Source organism: Grus americana, chromosome 1 (genome assembly GCF_028858705.1).
Source record: "Grus americana isolate bGruAme1 chromosome 1, bGruAme1.mat, whole genome shotgun sequence".
Classification (NCBI taxonomy): domain Eukaryota; kingdom Metazoa; phylum Chordata; class Aves; order Gruiformes; family Gruidae; genus Grus; species Grus americana.
In genome coordinates, this window is record NC_072852.1 from 34,515,321 (window position 1) to 34,530,653 (window position 15,333).

At 38.1% G+C, this 15,333-nt stretch overlaps 1 protein-coding gene across 1 annotated transcript in view; it reads right to left on the minus strand.

Moving 5' to 3' along the window:
• NELL2 (neural EGFL like 2) overlaps window positions 1-15,333 on the minus strand; it is a 160,603-nt gene that overhangs the window by 94,238 nt on the left and 51,032 nt on the right. The window contains exon 10 of the mRNA XM_054806789.1: window positions 1,585-1,676. Coding sequence (XP_054662764.1) covers window positions 1,585-1,676 — 92 coding nt within the window. The remainder of the gene's footprint in view (window positions 1-1,584; window positions 1,677-15,333) is intronic.

A 15,333-nucleotide genomic window follows, 5' to 3' on the forward strand; every position in this document is an offset into this window, starting at 1 on the left:
ATTCAAACAGAAAAGTGACTGCCTATAGCAGGCACAACTGCAGCAGCCAAACAAAACAAAAAATGTTTAGAATTACATGCAGACAAAAAGAAGACATTCCCTACATTCCCTTGATAACATCATTATAAGCCTTCAAGCACAAAATCAGTACTTGTGCCACTCTTGAGCTGGAATCATTAATTATATCCTTTTATGAGAATTCTGGTAGTAATAAAATAGTGCCCATCTATGACTTCCTAACTGACCAACACAGTTTACAGCATGTGGATTTTCTGCTCTGAATTATGATTCACAAGGGTGCTCAGCAGAAACCGTATGTATTTCAGCCCTTGAAAAAGCAGCATTTGAATCTGCCAAAGTTGCTGCTTTGTATTTCTACCAGGACAGACAGGCAGCCCACCAGCAAAACAACTATAATCAACAAAATACAGGCCAGTGCAGCCAACAGAGGCATTTTGTTCATACATCGCACTTGCCAGCTGCAAGAAATATGAGGCGACATCACATAACTTTTGATGGTTGTTAACTATACCCATTAACTAGTCACGGAATGCATGTCCCAGGTGTCACACTGAAAATATGAGTCCACAGTCCTGAAAAGCATATGACTGAATCCAAAATTATTTCTGGTAAGCTTCTCCTTTCCTTTTTCAAAAGGGTTTCAAAGCATCTATTCCAGGAACTAAGCTCACAAAGATTAAAATCAACAGTAAGACAACGGTCCTCAGTTCTACTTTGTAAAACACACTTTTTCACAACTGTATGAAAATGTTTTGCGATTTCCAGAAACTGGTCCGATAGCTGCAGCGTGGCCAGAGGAGTTGCTCCCCTCTCTTTCTCTGCCCTAGAAATGTGTGCTCAGGTTTCCAACTCCACTCCGCAGCATGCAGCTCTCTAACGGGAGGGAATTCCTCCCTGTCCCTCCCCTGGAGAGGCAACGCAGGACCCACTGCAGCACTTTGTGTGATTCTCAACCCGCAGCTGCCCCTGGGGTATATTTTGCCCTTAAAGTCCATTTGTGCCCTGAAGAGCAACTCTGTTCCTGCAGCAGGACAAGACTGACTCAGCATCAGATGCGTTCTGTTTACAAATAAAACAATGACCCTGCCCAATTTCCATCACCAGGAATACAACCGGACACCTGGTGTGCCAGCTCTTTTCCTTCTTTTTCATCTAGCTTTTCCACTAAGATTTATCCTGAATTCCAAATTATGCCCCCATCACGTCTGTGCATCTCTCATACCTGAGCACATAATTTTGAACAATAACATTGCACATGTGTCAATGGAAACATGAGGTAGTCTGGTGGGCTTTTATTACTGATGATGGAGACGATACCTAAGGAGGAAAGAATGCAGTCTGATTGTCAAGCTGCGTAATCAAAGCTTGCAGCTATGCAAAGTAAATTTATTTGCAAAATTTGATGTGGAACTCAGTAAGACAAAATAAACACAGGACCCCTTAGATGCCTTTTCTGTTGCCACTTCCTAAGGCAGACCTGCCTGTATTTCAACAGTTTCTTTCAATGGGACTTTGATATTTCTAACATGCAAGAAATTCTTTTTCCATCAACAGTATTCTTACCTTGCACTCAAACAGAACACAGTCCCCTGAGCTTGAATACACAGTTTCTCTTTGTCCTTCAAAGTAGGTTCTGCCTTCAAATATGCACACCGCTTCAGGAGAAAATAGAAAAAAAAACCACAATGATTTTGTAAAAAAGTGTTACCACTCTGCTTATAGAACCGATGCACTTTCTTAAAGACAACTGCATTTCAAAATGAAAACATTCAATCAGCTGCAAGACTATTCTAAACTCACCTGCAGGAGTCTGGATATCACAAGAAAAAAAAAAATCAGAAGACAAAAAAAACCACAAAAGAACCAGAAAAGCACACATAAGTAGAAGGTGGAGGATGGTGAAGCAATATGGAGCTCAGGTCAAAAAGGAAAACGGAGATGTGAGAACAGTGCGAGTGGCATTAATAGATAATCAGTTTCTTGAAGAGGAATGTTACATGACAAAGGGTGATCACTGAGGTCAAATATTTATTTGTTATCACAGCCCTCTGATGTTTCATCACCCCATGCAGGTATTTAAATGTTATGTATTAGTATCTTGATTATCCCAGTTATTTACTATTACTGCTGAAGTATATTAGGATAAATTAATTTTACTGCACAGGAACTGACCTTCAGTGACTGTCTTTGGCTTTTTTCCCCAACAGAAGTAGGATCGAGTCTCCAGTGATCAAATGACAGAATGACCCCCCCTCCCAGGATCAGCATTTGTTATACCACGACCTGGCCCAGCGCCGCTCCTGCGCCCTGGCAGTACCGGGTTTTACAGTAGCATGCTGACACAGCTTATACTGGATTGCTCACTAAAGTTCCTATTCAGTATTTAAGGGTTACATAAAATATCTTCACAGCAAACTGTCTTACCTTTTTTTTTTTTTAAATGGGTCCATTACTGCAGTGCCATTATGCAAAGTATAAAGGCTAAGTAATGTAACTGCTAGGTACAGAAAATCGGATGTCTGTCTCTGTTGCTTAGGACACAGTCAAGGCTCATCAAGTAAGCATAATCATGAAATAACAGGAGTAGGTTACCACTTTCAAGTTCTAGATTACATGTTAGAGGTCTAATTTGCTAATCATTGATTTGGAGATGTAAATCAATTATACTGCAATTCATTCACAGAGATAAATTTATCTATTCTGTTTAAATAGACCACAATTTGCAAACAATTTTAAAATATCTAAAAGTACAAGAGTTTTTATTGCGTGACCTATATTAATTACCATTACTGCTGTTATTTTCAATTCTCCCTTAGATTTTTTTTCAACTTGTAGCTTCTTGATTTTACAAACTTATTACTTTGTCAGCATGTACAAAGTCAACTCTTGGAACTGATGTTGAAAAAAACATGATGGACAATAGTGACAAAAAAGCGGGGTTTTTTTCAAATTCCAAAGTATGAGTTATAATATCTTATAAAGTATATTGTGTGATATAAGCCTGCACAGCACTTTCAAGAAGTAATACCACAGCACGTTGCAAGACTCCAAATCCCATGAATGGCAGAGCTTGCAGTCAGATTTAATAAAGAAAGCGCAGAAAAGAGCCACAGGAAAGAGTCAAGGGCAGAGTCCTAGGGCTAACAGAAGGAGAAAGTTTGTACAACATCCACAAAGAAAGGTCACAATGAGTCAAAAAAGCTCAATAGAATGCCCCTTTCCTCTCCCAGAAAACAAGCTCTTCTAGAAGGAAGTGAAAAAAAATCTATATAAATCTTTACTGGGGACTAGCAGATCTTGAATCCAGACAGGACAAGGCAATCATCCAGTCATATATATCACCTCCTGTGTATTACAGGCCATGACACTAAACTGAAATACTCATATATTAAGTCCTTTCCCTTGCCCCATACATTTCAAGCTTCTAAGAACAACTCCATGTGACAGGACAAAAGGAAGTATAGCAATGCCTGAGGACCACACAATGGCAATGGACATGTGGATAACACATCCATGTTTCCAACTGGCAGACTAAGCCTGTTCACAGGAAAGGCAAAAAACACCAAAATCACTGTCATTCTGTCTTGGAAGAAAACACTCTCCTGAAGCCAAAATACTTTTAACATATGAATAAGACCACAAATATATCTTTTTTTTAAAAAAAAAGTATCCATACAGCCTCAAAGCATAGTCCACTGAATCCAATCTCCTTATCAATGGCAACAAACCTCTGATTCTTCAGAGAAAGTTAGAAATTAATGTACACAGGAAAAACATTAAAAGAACACATCCAGCCTAGTGTGAAATCATGGAGTTATTGCTTGATTCCACCAACAGCTTTCAGAAGTCTTGGCATATGAAATCATTGTAATGCAGTGATGCAATATCCCAAACACTGCTTTCAGCAAGAAAATCAACTCTCTCCATAAAGCCTTGGAAAAAAGAAACACTTACAAATTTTGGGGCTGTGAGAGATGGCTCTGCCGAGACAGCCCTTGCCTCTTTCCCATGTGTCTTTATACACTCAAAGATTGTTTCTCAAAGGCTAGAATGTGGCAGCAGAGTGCATGTTCCAAGATACTTGCTTGTGCAGGTCCCAGAAATTTCCAGCAGTGCTCACATCCCCACCTCCACAACCACAACAACTGGCCATCATGCAGCTAAGAAAATTACATCTCATTCATTGAATTCCTTTAAATAAACATTTCCAACTACTGGATTTTCCTGTGGCTTTGTCAGCAAGGTTATAAAGCCCCCAGGTATCAGGGACCTGCCTACACAGAGTGACCAAATTATGTTTAAGAAAAGAGAGAAAACCCAACAAACAATAAATGCCCAATTGAAAAACTAAAATGAAACTAAATTGAACACCTGTTAACCTGCATAATGTGAACACAAGCCCAAGCATGTCTTCTTATGGACTGCTGCTCTCACTGACTGCATTCAAAAGGGACATTTCTTCTTAAAATCATCAAAATCAACACTACATGGATTATTTCTCTCCTGCTAGTGTTCTCTAAATCATGAGGGTTCCACCATATTTGGGCAGTTCCTTCCATTAAAAAGCAGCAAGAACTAAGGTACGCTCAGAAGCTCTAATTCCGAGCGCTAACTTTTTTTCTCATCTCACCTATGCTAATCTAGCCGAACAAGCTTACGAAAACCACACAGGCCCTCATCTACACCAGCACCACTGGCTCCATGTTTATTTAACAAGACAGATACCAGTGGGTTTAGTGATGGTCTAAGTTTGCCAGTGCACACTGACTTTTCTGCTCCAATACTCCCATAAATGTCTGTCTCTTTCCTGTTCTCTTGCCAGCCCCATTCTTCTGCTGCTGCCCACCGAGGAGGCACCCTGCCAGACAGCACAGGGCAGATTTTCATCAAGCTACCTGAAGGCTTCTAAAAAATTTACTCTAAGGTTGACAGATTTCTAGAAAGACAAAGCTACTAACTTTCTACTGCCCCACTTTGCTCCTAAGACCCCAGGACCCACGTCCCAGGCAGTGTGGAACAGAACATTTTTCCTGCTTCCTGACAGCAACTGTCACAGCCAGTACACATCCCATGATGGTGGTGTTTCATGTCTTTATTTTCCTTCGGAAATAAAGATATTTCAACAACATGAACATCTGGACTAGAACTGTGTAATTGGAAAGTCCAGTGAAGATTTAATTTCTGCTTGGCTAGATGCTTCCCAGGATACTGTGATTAGTTTGTGATTGGTATCTCTCTGGGGAAACATATCATCTTTCATCTTCCTAAGTCCTTTCATTTGACAGACTGAGTCACAGTCAAGAAATTACCTGATGATTAGTTGTTCCAGAACTTGATAGTTATTGCCTATGTAGGATTTCATCTACAGTTGAATTACATCAACCATTTCCTCTTGCCATCAAACTTCCACATTCCCCCAGTGCCTAAAACAACATATATTATCTACAGGTTTCTAAGAAGATGAAACAGGAAGTCTACAAAACCCGTTAGGAAGTTCGACTACTCTTGATCTATTTGTATACAGAAGGTGATCAAATATTACATTGATAGGCATTAGTACAGGGTCTAAAAAATTATTAGCAAGGTCGGCTTACATTTATGCAGGTGTAGTGATAATACAACTATTCCCTGTAGTATTATTTAACACATTGTGATGACATGGCATCTTCTCCATATTCATCCAGCAAAAGGAATCTTTCAGGACCCAGCTGGCTGTTGTGTTCACTCAGTGAATTATCAACAGTTTGTCAAACCATCACTTCTCTTCCACAATCCTTTCTTCTTCCCACTGGCCCTCCAAAAGACACTTTCCTTCTGCATTTCTTAAAATGTCCATGCAAAATTCATGACCCAGCTAACTCCTGCCTTCCATTCACTGAGTTCACAGGATATCATGTAGTACCTTTTCTCATTTCTGTATTTATCACCTTTGCTATCTAGATTGCATATGCCTTCCTCTGAGGAACGCATGTACCCTTAGATACCCTGTGGTATCTAAGCTGATTTTGATTCAGATTTATCACAAAGGGAAAGCAGAAAGTTTAGCACATTGGTGAACTCCTCAAACCACTTTATTTTCTTGTATTCATAATTGCCCAATGAGTGGCATACGTGACTGGAAGCCTTGTGAAATTTGTCAGTAATTATAAATGTATAATTTAAATCTGGTAATTAAGTGTATGTTGCTGCATTCTTTGTTCACATATGCTGGTTTGGGGGGGGGACACGACACACCACTCAAAATTAGCATTTTTAAAAAAAAAAAACCAACCCTATCTCATTCATTTGATTTTCCAGCCTCCTCCGTGGAACTGCCTCAATTACATATTCCACTATTCAGAGATCAAGGCTTGGGCATTGTGTAAGTCCCATTAATCCTACTTTGCAAGCTTACATACTGCAAAACCACTGTGTTGCTTTATCATTAGAAATACACACAGAGATAATCGTCACCTTTCCTGAATTTCTCTCTCTTGACTGCTACGCCATTGCTAGGCATTGCTCTCACCCCTTTCTCATCCATCTTTGCAGGGATTCAGGCATTATTTCTTCTTTGCTCATTTTCTGGAGAGCACAAGCTCCTCTGTTACTGCAGTCAGCGAGGCTGAAGACTTACTTCATTTCATGCCATCTCCCTCAACAATTCAGAACGATTCCAGATTTCAAGCTGGAAAATATATTGCTAATTTTTCCAGTCAATCACTGCTGAAAAGCTGCATATATCTGCTTCCTCAGCTGAAAAAAGAAAATCTGATTTGAAATTTCATTCTGATAAGGAATCAGTTACTATTTGTATCTTATTTCTTGTTAGCTGGAGAAGCTAAATGTCTCTATTACACCAAAAACATGAAGTCGTTGTTCTACAGTACTTTTACGATCATTTAAAAGCATCTGTGGCGTAAGCCACCTCCAACAACACTAACAGGTTGTGTAGTCCTATTGGCAAGGAGTCAATCTAAAATTATAAATTTTTTCACCTACCTCTTATGTTTCCTATATTTCCATCAACTACTATGAGAAAATGACATAATTCATCTATCCTATGTGTTCTTGCTGGGAAGTCTTCTGTAGAATTCATCTGAGCCATAGAGTGAGGGCTCCTTGAGGCATCTTTAATGACTAAAAAAGCAATCTGAACACTGAAAAAGCATGTCAAAATGTGACTAAAAACTCTGTTGTCAGCTGAGGCAAATAGACCTGACAGATGAAGTAAAGCTTTTAAAGGAGGCTGCAGGACAAGGAGTCTGGGAAAGAGTTCACAACTGATCAAAGCCAATGGATATCATAGAGCACAAAGTGAGCATGTGGTTGTCTCCAGTTAAGCAAAGATCCAATCTGGACAATGTCTCTTAAAAATGGCATTGTTGCTATCTACAGTGCAACTTTAGCTTGGTTAAGTATGGCAGCCAAAACATTTCTGCTGACTGACATGGACAACATCATTGCCTTTAGAGCAATGGACTATATTCTGCTTGTCAATCAGAACTGAAATATTTTGGACTCTAAACAGGATTTTGAAAACTTGGGCATGACTAATGCGATCAAAATGCCCATCCATTTTATGCCGAATTAACTATGTTGGCCATCTGATAAACAACTTCCGCAGCAAAATGTCAAACAATAAAATCAAATGCAAAGACAAAAACCCTAGAGGGTGTCAAGAGAAGAAAAGCAATTAAGGTTAATATTAATTATATGACTGCTGTATTACAATTATATTAAAGGTTTATAAATAGCACAACAGTCTGCAAGACCAAAAGAACTCCAGTGCAAACATTACACGCCCACTTAATCCTCATAAAAGTGGGATTAGACATTATCTGATGGACTCCTTATGCAAGCTATTTGCAATAGTAGTGACATGGTGGTATCTTAGTAAAGGTGCAAACAGATATTTTATCAAATGCAAACAGCTACTAATGACAGGGAAATTTCTGCTTCAGTTCCACCTTCTCTCAGCTGGATTAACCATACATAAAAGGTGCTTTTCTAAAAACTTTGTTAAGAGAAAAACGGTGCAGTGTAGAAAAGTAAATAGACACCTCCCTAAACCACCTTATACTTCATGACATGCTTAAACTTCCACATATACCCATCAGAAAACCTCAAGTCACAGAGATTCACATGCAAGATGAAATTTGATTAATTGATTAGGACTGAGTATTGGGCATTTCTGAAATTAATGAAGAACTGCTAAAGACCTGCAGAGTTTTGAGTCGCTATTTCAAATCTATGAGAGGTAAACAGTTATCACCCATCACCATTAATTTACTATATAAAAAGCAGGTTACATTCTCCATTGCCATGTTGTAAGTTAAGATCACCCACGGACATAACAAGAGAGGACACCTACTCCTCCAACAGCCCTTACATGATGTAACTTACTCTGCTCCACAGAGACTTCAAACAAGGCGGGGGGCAGAAATAAAGCATTTTGGGATACTAGTCATATTTTTTCCCATATTTGCCAAGAAAAATAGTGTGCACCAATTACACATAACTTTCAAAGACACATTTTTGCACATGACTAGTGAGATGGTTGTTTTCTGCAGCCTTGTGGACACAGATCATGTAAGCATATTCAGTAAAAGGCAAGTCCCTCTGAATGGCAGCACCTTCAGAGATTTTGACAGTGTTTCATTTGACAGCATTAAAAAGCATCCTATGCAAACAGTAAAACTACTCAGTTCACCGCAAAATAGTAAATCTGGCATTTATTTGGGTGAAAATAACTTGGAAGCAACATTTCCATGCTCCAAAGCCATAGAGGTTCCAACCAGCTGCTCCAAAAAATTGCCATGTTATTTAAGTACTCACAGACCACACTCATATCTGAGTGACTATCAGGGACCCTGCTGATGCTCTCATTCTCAACGAGACTCTCTTTGGCCCAGAACAATTTCCTCAGACACTTTAGCTAGAAATTCTGCACTGTGACTTTGCTGCACAAGCCTCCATGGCAAAGGCACGACTTCTTGTGACCTGGCATCATGTCGCTCCACTTTACCATATTTACTTTCCTCCCAAATCCAAGCGCTTTCACTCGCCCTTACAAATGGCTGCCCCTTGTTAACTTGGATATTACAGTAAGAATCACGTATGCCTTATTTGCATTATGGCACAGGCCAGTCTAATGTGTTTAGATGTTCCCAGGAGTGGATTAGTGCACAGATGAAGCACCACATCTATTGCTGTTGTCAGATGTCAGTTCTTTCAGAGCACCTGTATCGAGGTCCATACAGGAACTGAACAGGGTTTCACGCTCCCAACTCTTCTTCCACTCATTTGCATTCCCACATAAGGAATCTGCCCATCCTCCCATCCCTCTTCTGAGACCCATCATCTTCCTCCCTCACTTCAGCCGGAATGACAGGATTAGTTGGCATAATCACAAACACTCCAGAGAACTCTACTTAACATTCTTAAGCTAAGTCCTTAGCATTAGTTCAGCAAAAGGTTTTTAACACAGACAGCAAGGTAAACACATTTTTGGAAATCTTGATTAAAGTCAGTTATGCAAATCACTTTCCAAATTTGTTATATACTCACTCTCAACATTCATTATCAAATAGCATTTAATCAAAAACTAATCTAAAGAAAAAAATCAGTTGCTACCAATAGAGTTGGAAATTTTCAAAAGACAACTTTAAATAGAAACCTATGTATACTTAACATCACGCCCCTGTTTCTCAAGGCTCCCAGAAGTCACTATTATCCGTTGTGCATTCCCAAACAATACAATACTTCGTGTCTAAAGCCAGTTCAGGATTTGAAATAATTAAAAATGTAAAAGTAGCTGGAGCAGATGTTCACAGATTCTGGTTTGTCATAGCTAATTTCTCCAGAGTGCATCTGTCGATGCTCCAACCCAGTCATAGAAAAACAGTAAGCTGGAGTTCATACCAACTGTTAATGGGACTATTCCTTCTTTGTTTGAGAACTACATTAATGAGGGAAAGCCTTAAAGTCACTGATAATACCAAAAAAAAATTATATATTATATCTATGGTAACACTCCTATTGTCATCCAGGGGACTTTTCCAGACATTAGACTCAGATTTTGTGTGCTTGTGCAACCACGTGCGTTTCTCTATATGGGACTGTAGTGTACGCCAGTCTCTAGGAAAGCTGCAATATTTTCATCTTACGGATATGTCAGCCTACTCTCTCTTTTTCCTTTTCCTTTGTCTACCACTACCTTTGCATGGAAACCAAGAACCAGAAAGTATAGTTAAAAAAAAAAAAAAATTCATTTTTAATTATTGCCTATTAGCATCAAACCTGCATAAGGCAAAGTACAATTCTGCAATTTCAATGGCACAGAAAATAAATAGGTACATCTTTAAATGTAATTCATTTCATTACCAAGAATCTCAGAAATTACTGGAATGGGTTAAATAGCAGTAAGATAAAATGCTTAATGAATTTTATGAAACTTGTTTTTAATTTTTTCCAAGCACTTGAAAGGCTGAGAGAAAAACAGCACTTTGCATTGACAAATTCTTGAATTTGGCTTCAAGATATTATTAGCAAAGACCTTGTTTTTGTTAACTGCAGAGATCTAGTACGGACATTTAGTAGAATTATAAAGGACCTGTGGACTTATGATGATCAAACCTGACAGATAAGAAATTTAGGGTGTTGCCCTGGCAAGAACAAGTACTAACTTTCCTGTGGAACAATCTAGTTTTGTTAGAGCGAACTTTATTGTGAATGAGAAAATGAATCCACCTGTGATCACATTGCCTGTGATCACATCACCTCAATACATGGGGAATACTTCAGTATACTTCAGTATAAATGTGAGGAGCAAAATACCATAATACTAGAAACATGGTTTGAAGACATAAGATAACTTTATTACAATACTGAATTATATTGTAAAGTCAAATTAGTTTCTCCTTTCCCCTCCCTCTAAATTCTGTTGTTCCAAGAGCTAAAACAATGGGAGTAAATATCTTGAGCGAAAGACAAAAGAAAAATGAAAAGTTGTGTCCTCAAATCTTGAATAAATATCAGTAACTCAGTATGTGCATTTCCTGCAGGACACAATCCAGACTATGAAAACAAGGCATAGCCCACAGTGCCAACAGCTCCAGGGCAGAGCTCATGACCATCTAGCCAGAAGTGCAGGGACACACCTGAGAGAGAAACCTGATAGGACAATGACTCATTTATTTTCATTTTCCCTTACTCTCCCCACATCTTTGTTTCTATATCCAGTGACTTTTCTCTTCTCTTACACTTAAATTGTCAAATCCTGCAGAACGGAGGACTGTCTTTTGTGGGTACAGTAACCAGACTGATGGCTCTTCGTAACAGCAGGGTTTTAAAGGTACCTTAATACAAATAATGAATAGCGATAACAAGTACAGCTACTTAAATAAATTTGCTCACTGTATCTAACTACTTCCAAGTCAATCATGGTCTGCTAAGAACTGCACTCTAAAAGGCAGCATCCAGTTTGTCTTGCAATATGACCTTCAAGCTTTTGGCAGGGGAAAAAATGCAAAGCACTGTCATTCTCCACGGGAGAGAGTTTCTTCTGTTCCACAAAATATTTTATTTCAACAATCACCTTAGGATTTTATTCAACAGACCTTGATATCTGTCCACATATGTTTAGGAGAGGTTAGACTTCAAAACAAGGAATTTTATTGGAAAGAATGAAGGACAGCACTCTTGCTGTCCATGATCAATTGTCAGCAAGAAAGAAGAATGATTGGGACTTGCTTTAAACAGTACTGGTAAATAACTTCCTAGATGACAAAAAACTGTTGCAAGGTACATACAGACTAGTTTTCAGAGTACAGCAGAAGCCAAAGTGAGGATTTTTAATCTATTTGTTCACACCATAAGAATCAACCTGTTACTTCCATTGTATTTTCACAGGACTCAAGATGTCGCACTGGAAACAGGAACAAAGGTACAAATGTGCAAATCAAGATGGTTGAACTGATGCATGAAAATGAGGATGTGATTCCTTTATTTATTTACATGTCTATTTTATTTTTTTTATTTTTAAAAATATATTGACTTATTCTCACATTTCTTCATAGCAACTCTGCAATAAAATACTGCAAAATTAGTAAAATTAAAAAAATTGTGGTTAGGTGCTTAAACCATTCTACCAACTCTATACATACGGAGCCACAGAACACCATGAACAAGATTTAAGCATTCTAAAGTCATAGTCTACTACTATTAAGAAGCCTGTCTGAGAACTTCATAACAACCATATGCAAGATTGTTATCTCTTCTATGCTATAATCAGATTTGATTTCTCATTTAGGTGCCTTGAGGATCTAACAAAGCTTCTGGATATGGCATGATGGAAACATCTACAAAACAAACCCTCTTCACAGGCCTGCAAAATGTGCCTAGAGAGCATGCTGCACTTTGGTGAACATGAATATAACCTGAAGAAACATCTTAAGGAAATAACACCTGAATTTACATCTCTTTGTCAAAGTAATAATGATATAGGGAGAATCATGCCAATTCATCTTCCCTACCTTCAACATATTTGAAGCACTCCCTCATTAGAAATAACAGCTATATGTCTATTTTCCAGATGACTTCAGCATATTTTCTTGTCTTGCTTTCAGGATAGAAAAAAAATCTTATAATTGAAACCAGGCATTTTCTGCCCCAATTTATTACATCAAACAATGATGTCACTGTAATACCATTCTAACACTACTATATATTATTATATACTCGCTATCAGAAATAAGCAAGATACAAAAGCCCTTCTTCACCATAATAGCTTACGACAATGCAAAACAACAAACCTAATAATATCTTCAAATTTTATTCATCTGTTAGGGAAAAAATCTAGATGACAAATAATTTTAAGGGATTTTAACCAAATGTCATCAATTATAAATAAAATGAAATCTGGTAAACCAGTCAAAATTATACTTGAAAGAAGTTTATATAATTTTTTCAAAGAGCAACCAGGGGAGTATCAGAATTTTCATTTCCAAGCAGAAAGTTATAGAAATAATTTCAACAAGTAGTAGGAAAAAAAATACTAGTCAGTTACTCCGTACAGGAAGGCTTATGATGGACAACTGCCCTCGCAAACAAATGGACAGAGCTTTCTTCTTAGTGGAAGCTGGTACCAAGTAAAACCCCCTAAAAAAGGCAAAAATTAGTAAAAACGCTCTCTATATGGGCAAAGATGCAGTGATACAAAAACATGAGAATCACTGTAGATACAGTGCTGTGCCCAATACAGTGAAGAAAGCAAATAGCAGAAACTCTCCAAATAAAGAGGACTGCGATGATTGTTTTGAAAGAAACAGATGAGGAAAGTATGAGAAAGGACTGTTACACCATATCTGCTGAGATTTCAATTTTAAAGTTCTGTCTCACATGGGACAAAGTGGCCATTATTTGAAGCCGAATATATTTTATGAGCTGACAGATGTGGAAACAGTGATCAATAACAGCCTGGAGGTCTATACATCACACTTCAGATATCTGCAAGTGATGGCTAAGAGAAGTAAACCAAACAGTAAGAAGGTTTTATTTGCTACATGCTTCCACTGAAAAAAATTCAAACTTCTGCAGTCCAAAAGACTAAAAGCTACCAGTTTAAATCATTATCTTTACAAAAAGATAAATAAAGAATAACAGTATACATCATTTTGTATTGCTCTCACTGAATCAACTTCGTTCATATTTTACCATCCTTTCCTTAGACTGCCAGGGAAATAAGATCACATTTTTGATGATTCTGTGGTGGGGGGTTCAGTATTTTATTTATTGAGTTTCAGCCTTCACAACCTTCCAATTTTTTCATCTCACATGACAAGCACTGTCAGAAAACTCTGTGCCTTCTTTTACACTCCTAGCAGTGTCTCCCTTAGGCCAGCTTTCCACCCAGATGACCCTTGTCGATGTGGCAGTCCTGTTACAAATAAGAGTACGTCAGGTGCAAACTTGTCTTTGCAAAACTGTACAGGTCTCAACAAGCCATGAATCTTTTGGTTGGTTGAGTTTTGATATTCTACTCTATTCAGGTCCATGAAATGCTCTCTGCCTCCAACTTGTTACTTTTCTGTGACCTTGTCCAAAACCTGCCGTTTTGGTGTTTTTAGCTAAAGTCAAATTCTGCTCTTTTCAGAACACATGCCCATTAAAGATAATTGTTAGAGGTACTACAGAAATTTTGCAAAAGAAAAAAAAAAAAGAGGAAAAGCTCCAGACATACACTGGAACATCAGCTACAAGCTGCTGATTTGGTAATGTGCTCCTGGATAAGGGACAAAAAAAAAAAATCCCACCCGCCCCTCCCAAGGAAAAAAAAAAAACAACCAAAAAAACCCACAAAACACAATCTAATGATGCTGGTGCAGAATGACATTAGCACATTAGTGGTGAGAACAAGCATACTGAAGTCAACACATAGCCACGTGAACACCCACATATTCTAGGTGATTTTTGTAATTATAAACAGAATAGATTTGGGTTTATTATTATTATTTCATTACCACCTGACTAAGCAAATTCTGGTGAAATCAGCATTACTAAAGCCAGGGTAGTAACTTATTAAACTGGAACACTGCCAATCTGTCCACTTCCAGCTGTCTGAAAGCCAAAATATTCATATCCAACATATGTTCATGTTTTATTTGCACTGGAAATAAAATAAAATAATAATATGTTGCAGGTATTTTATATTCTGTGTAATCCCTGGTAAGAACATAATGAAAAAAGGATGGAAAAAACAGGTTCTTTTCCCAGACAGCCTCAACAAAATAGGTTATAAGAAGAGCAGGGGAGAACAGAGCATGGTCTACAGCAAAATTTTCCATGTAAAAAATATTTTTAATTCTCTGTCGATAAAATTACCAATATTATGCTTCCAATTTCTTCTTTAGTGCAGATTGCTATACACGCAGTGTAATGTATTTTAATGGAATAAGGCTTTTCTTAAGCACGCTTTATTTTATAATTCATTCCTCAGGCACACAGTAAGACTAAACCTGGATGACTTTACCATTAACTGGAATTCTCCTCATATAGTGATACATTGCCTCCAGATTTAGAGTCTTGCAGTGGAATTCCATAATGCATGGGGTCCAGAATAGCTAAAAAGTCACTCACCTAGGAGGGAGCCACACTTTGATGCGTGAAAAGTCTGACTGAGGCACAGCGCAGCGACTGCCCCAGTCCTCCTCTGCTAACGTGGAACAATGAAATGCAAAGGACGTGGGGAAGGAGGAAAGGAAACGTAGGAGCAAAATATTCTGAGGAGTCCGATTACTGTAAGCTGTATTTTAATTTACACAGAACAGACAT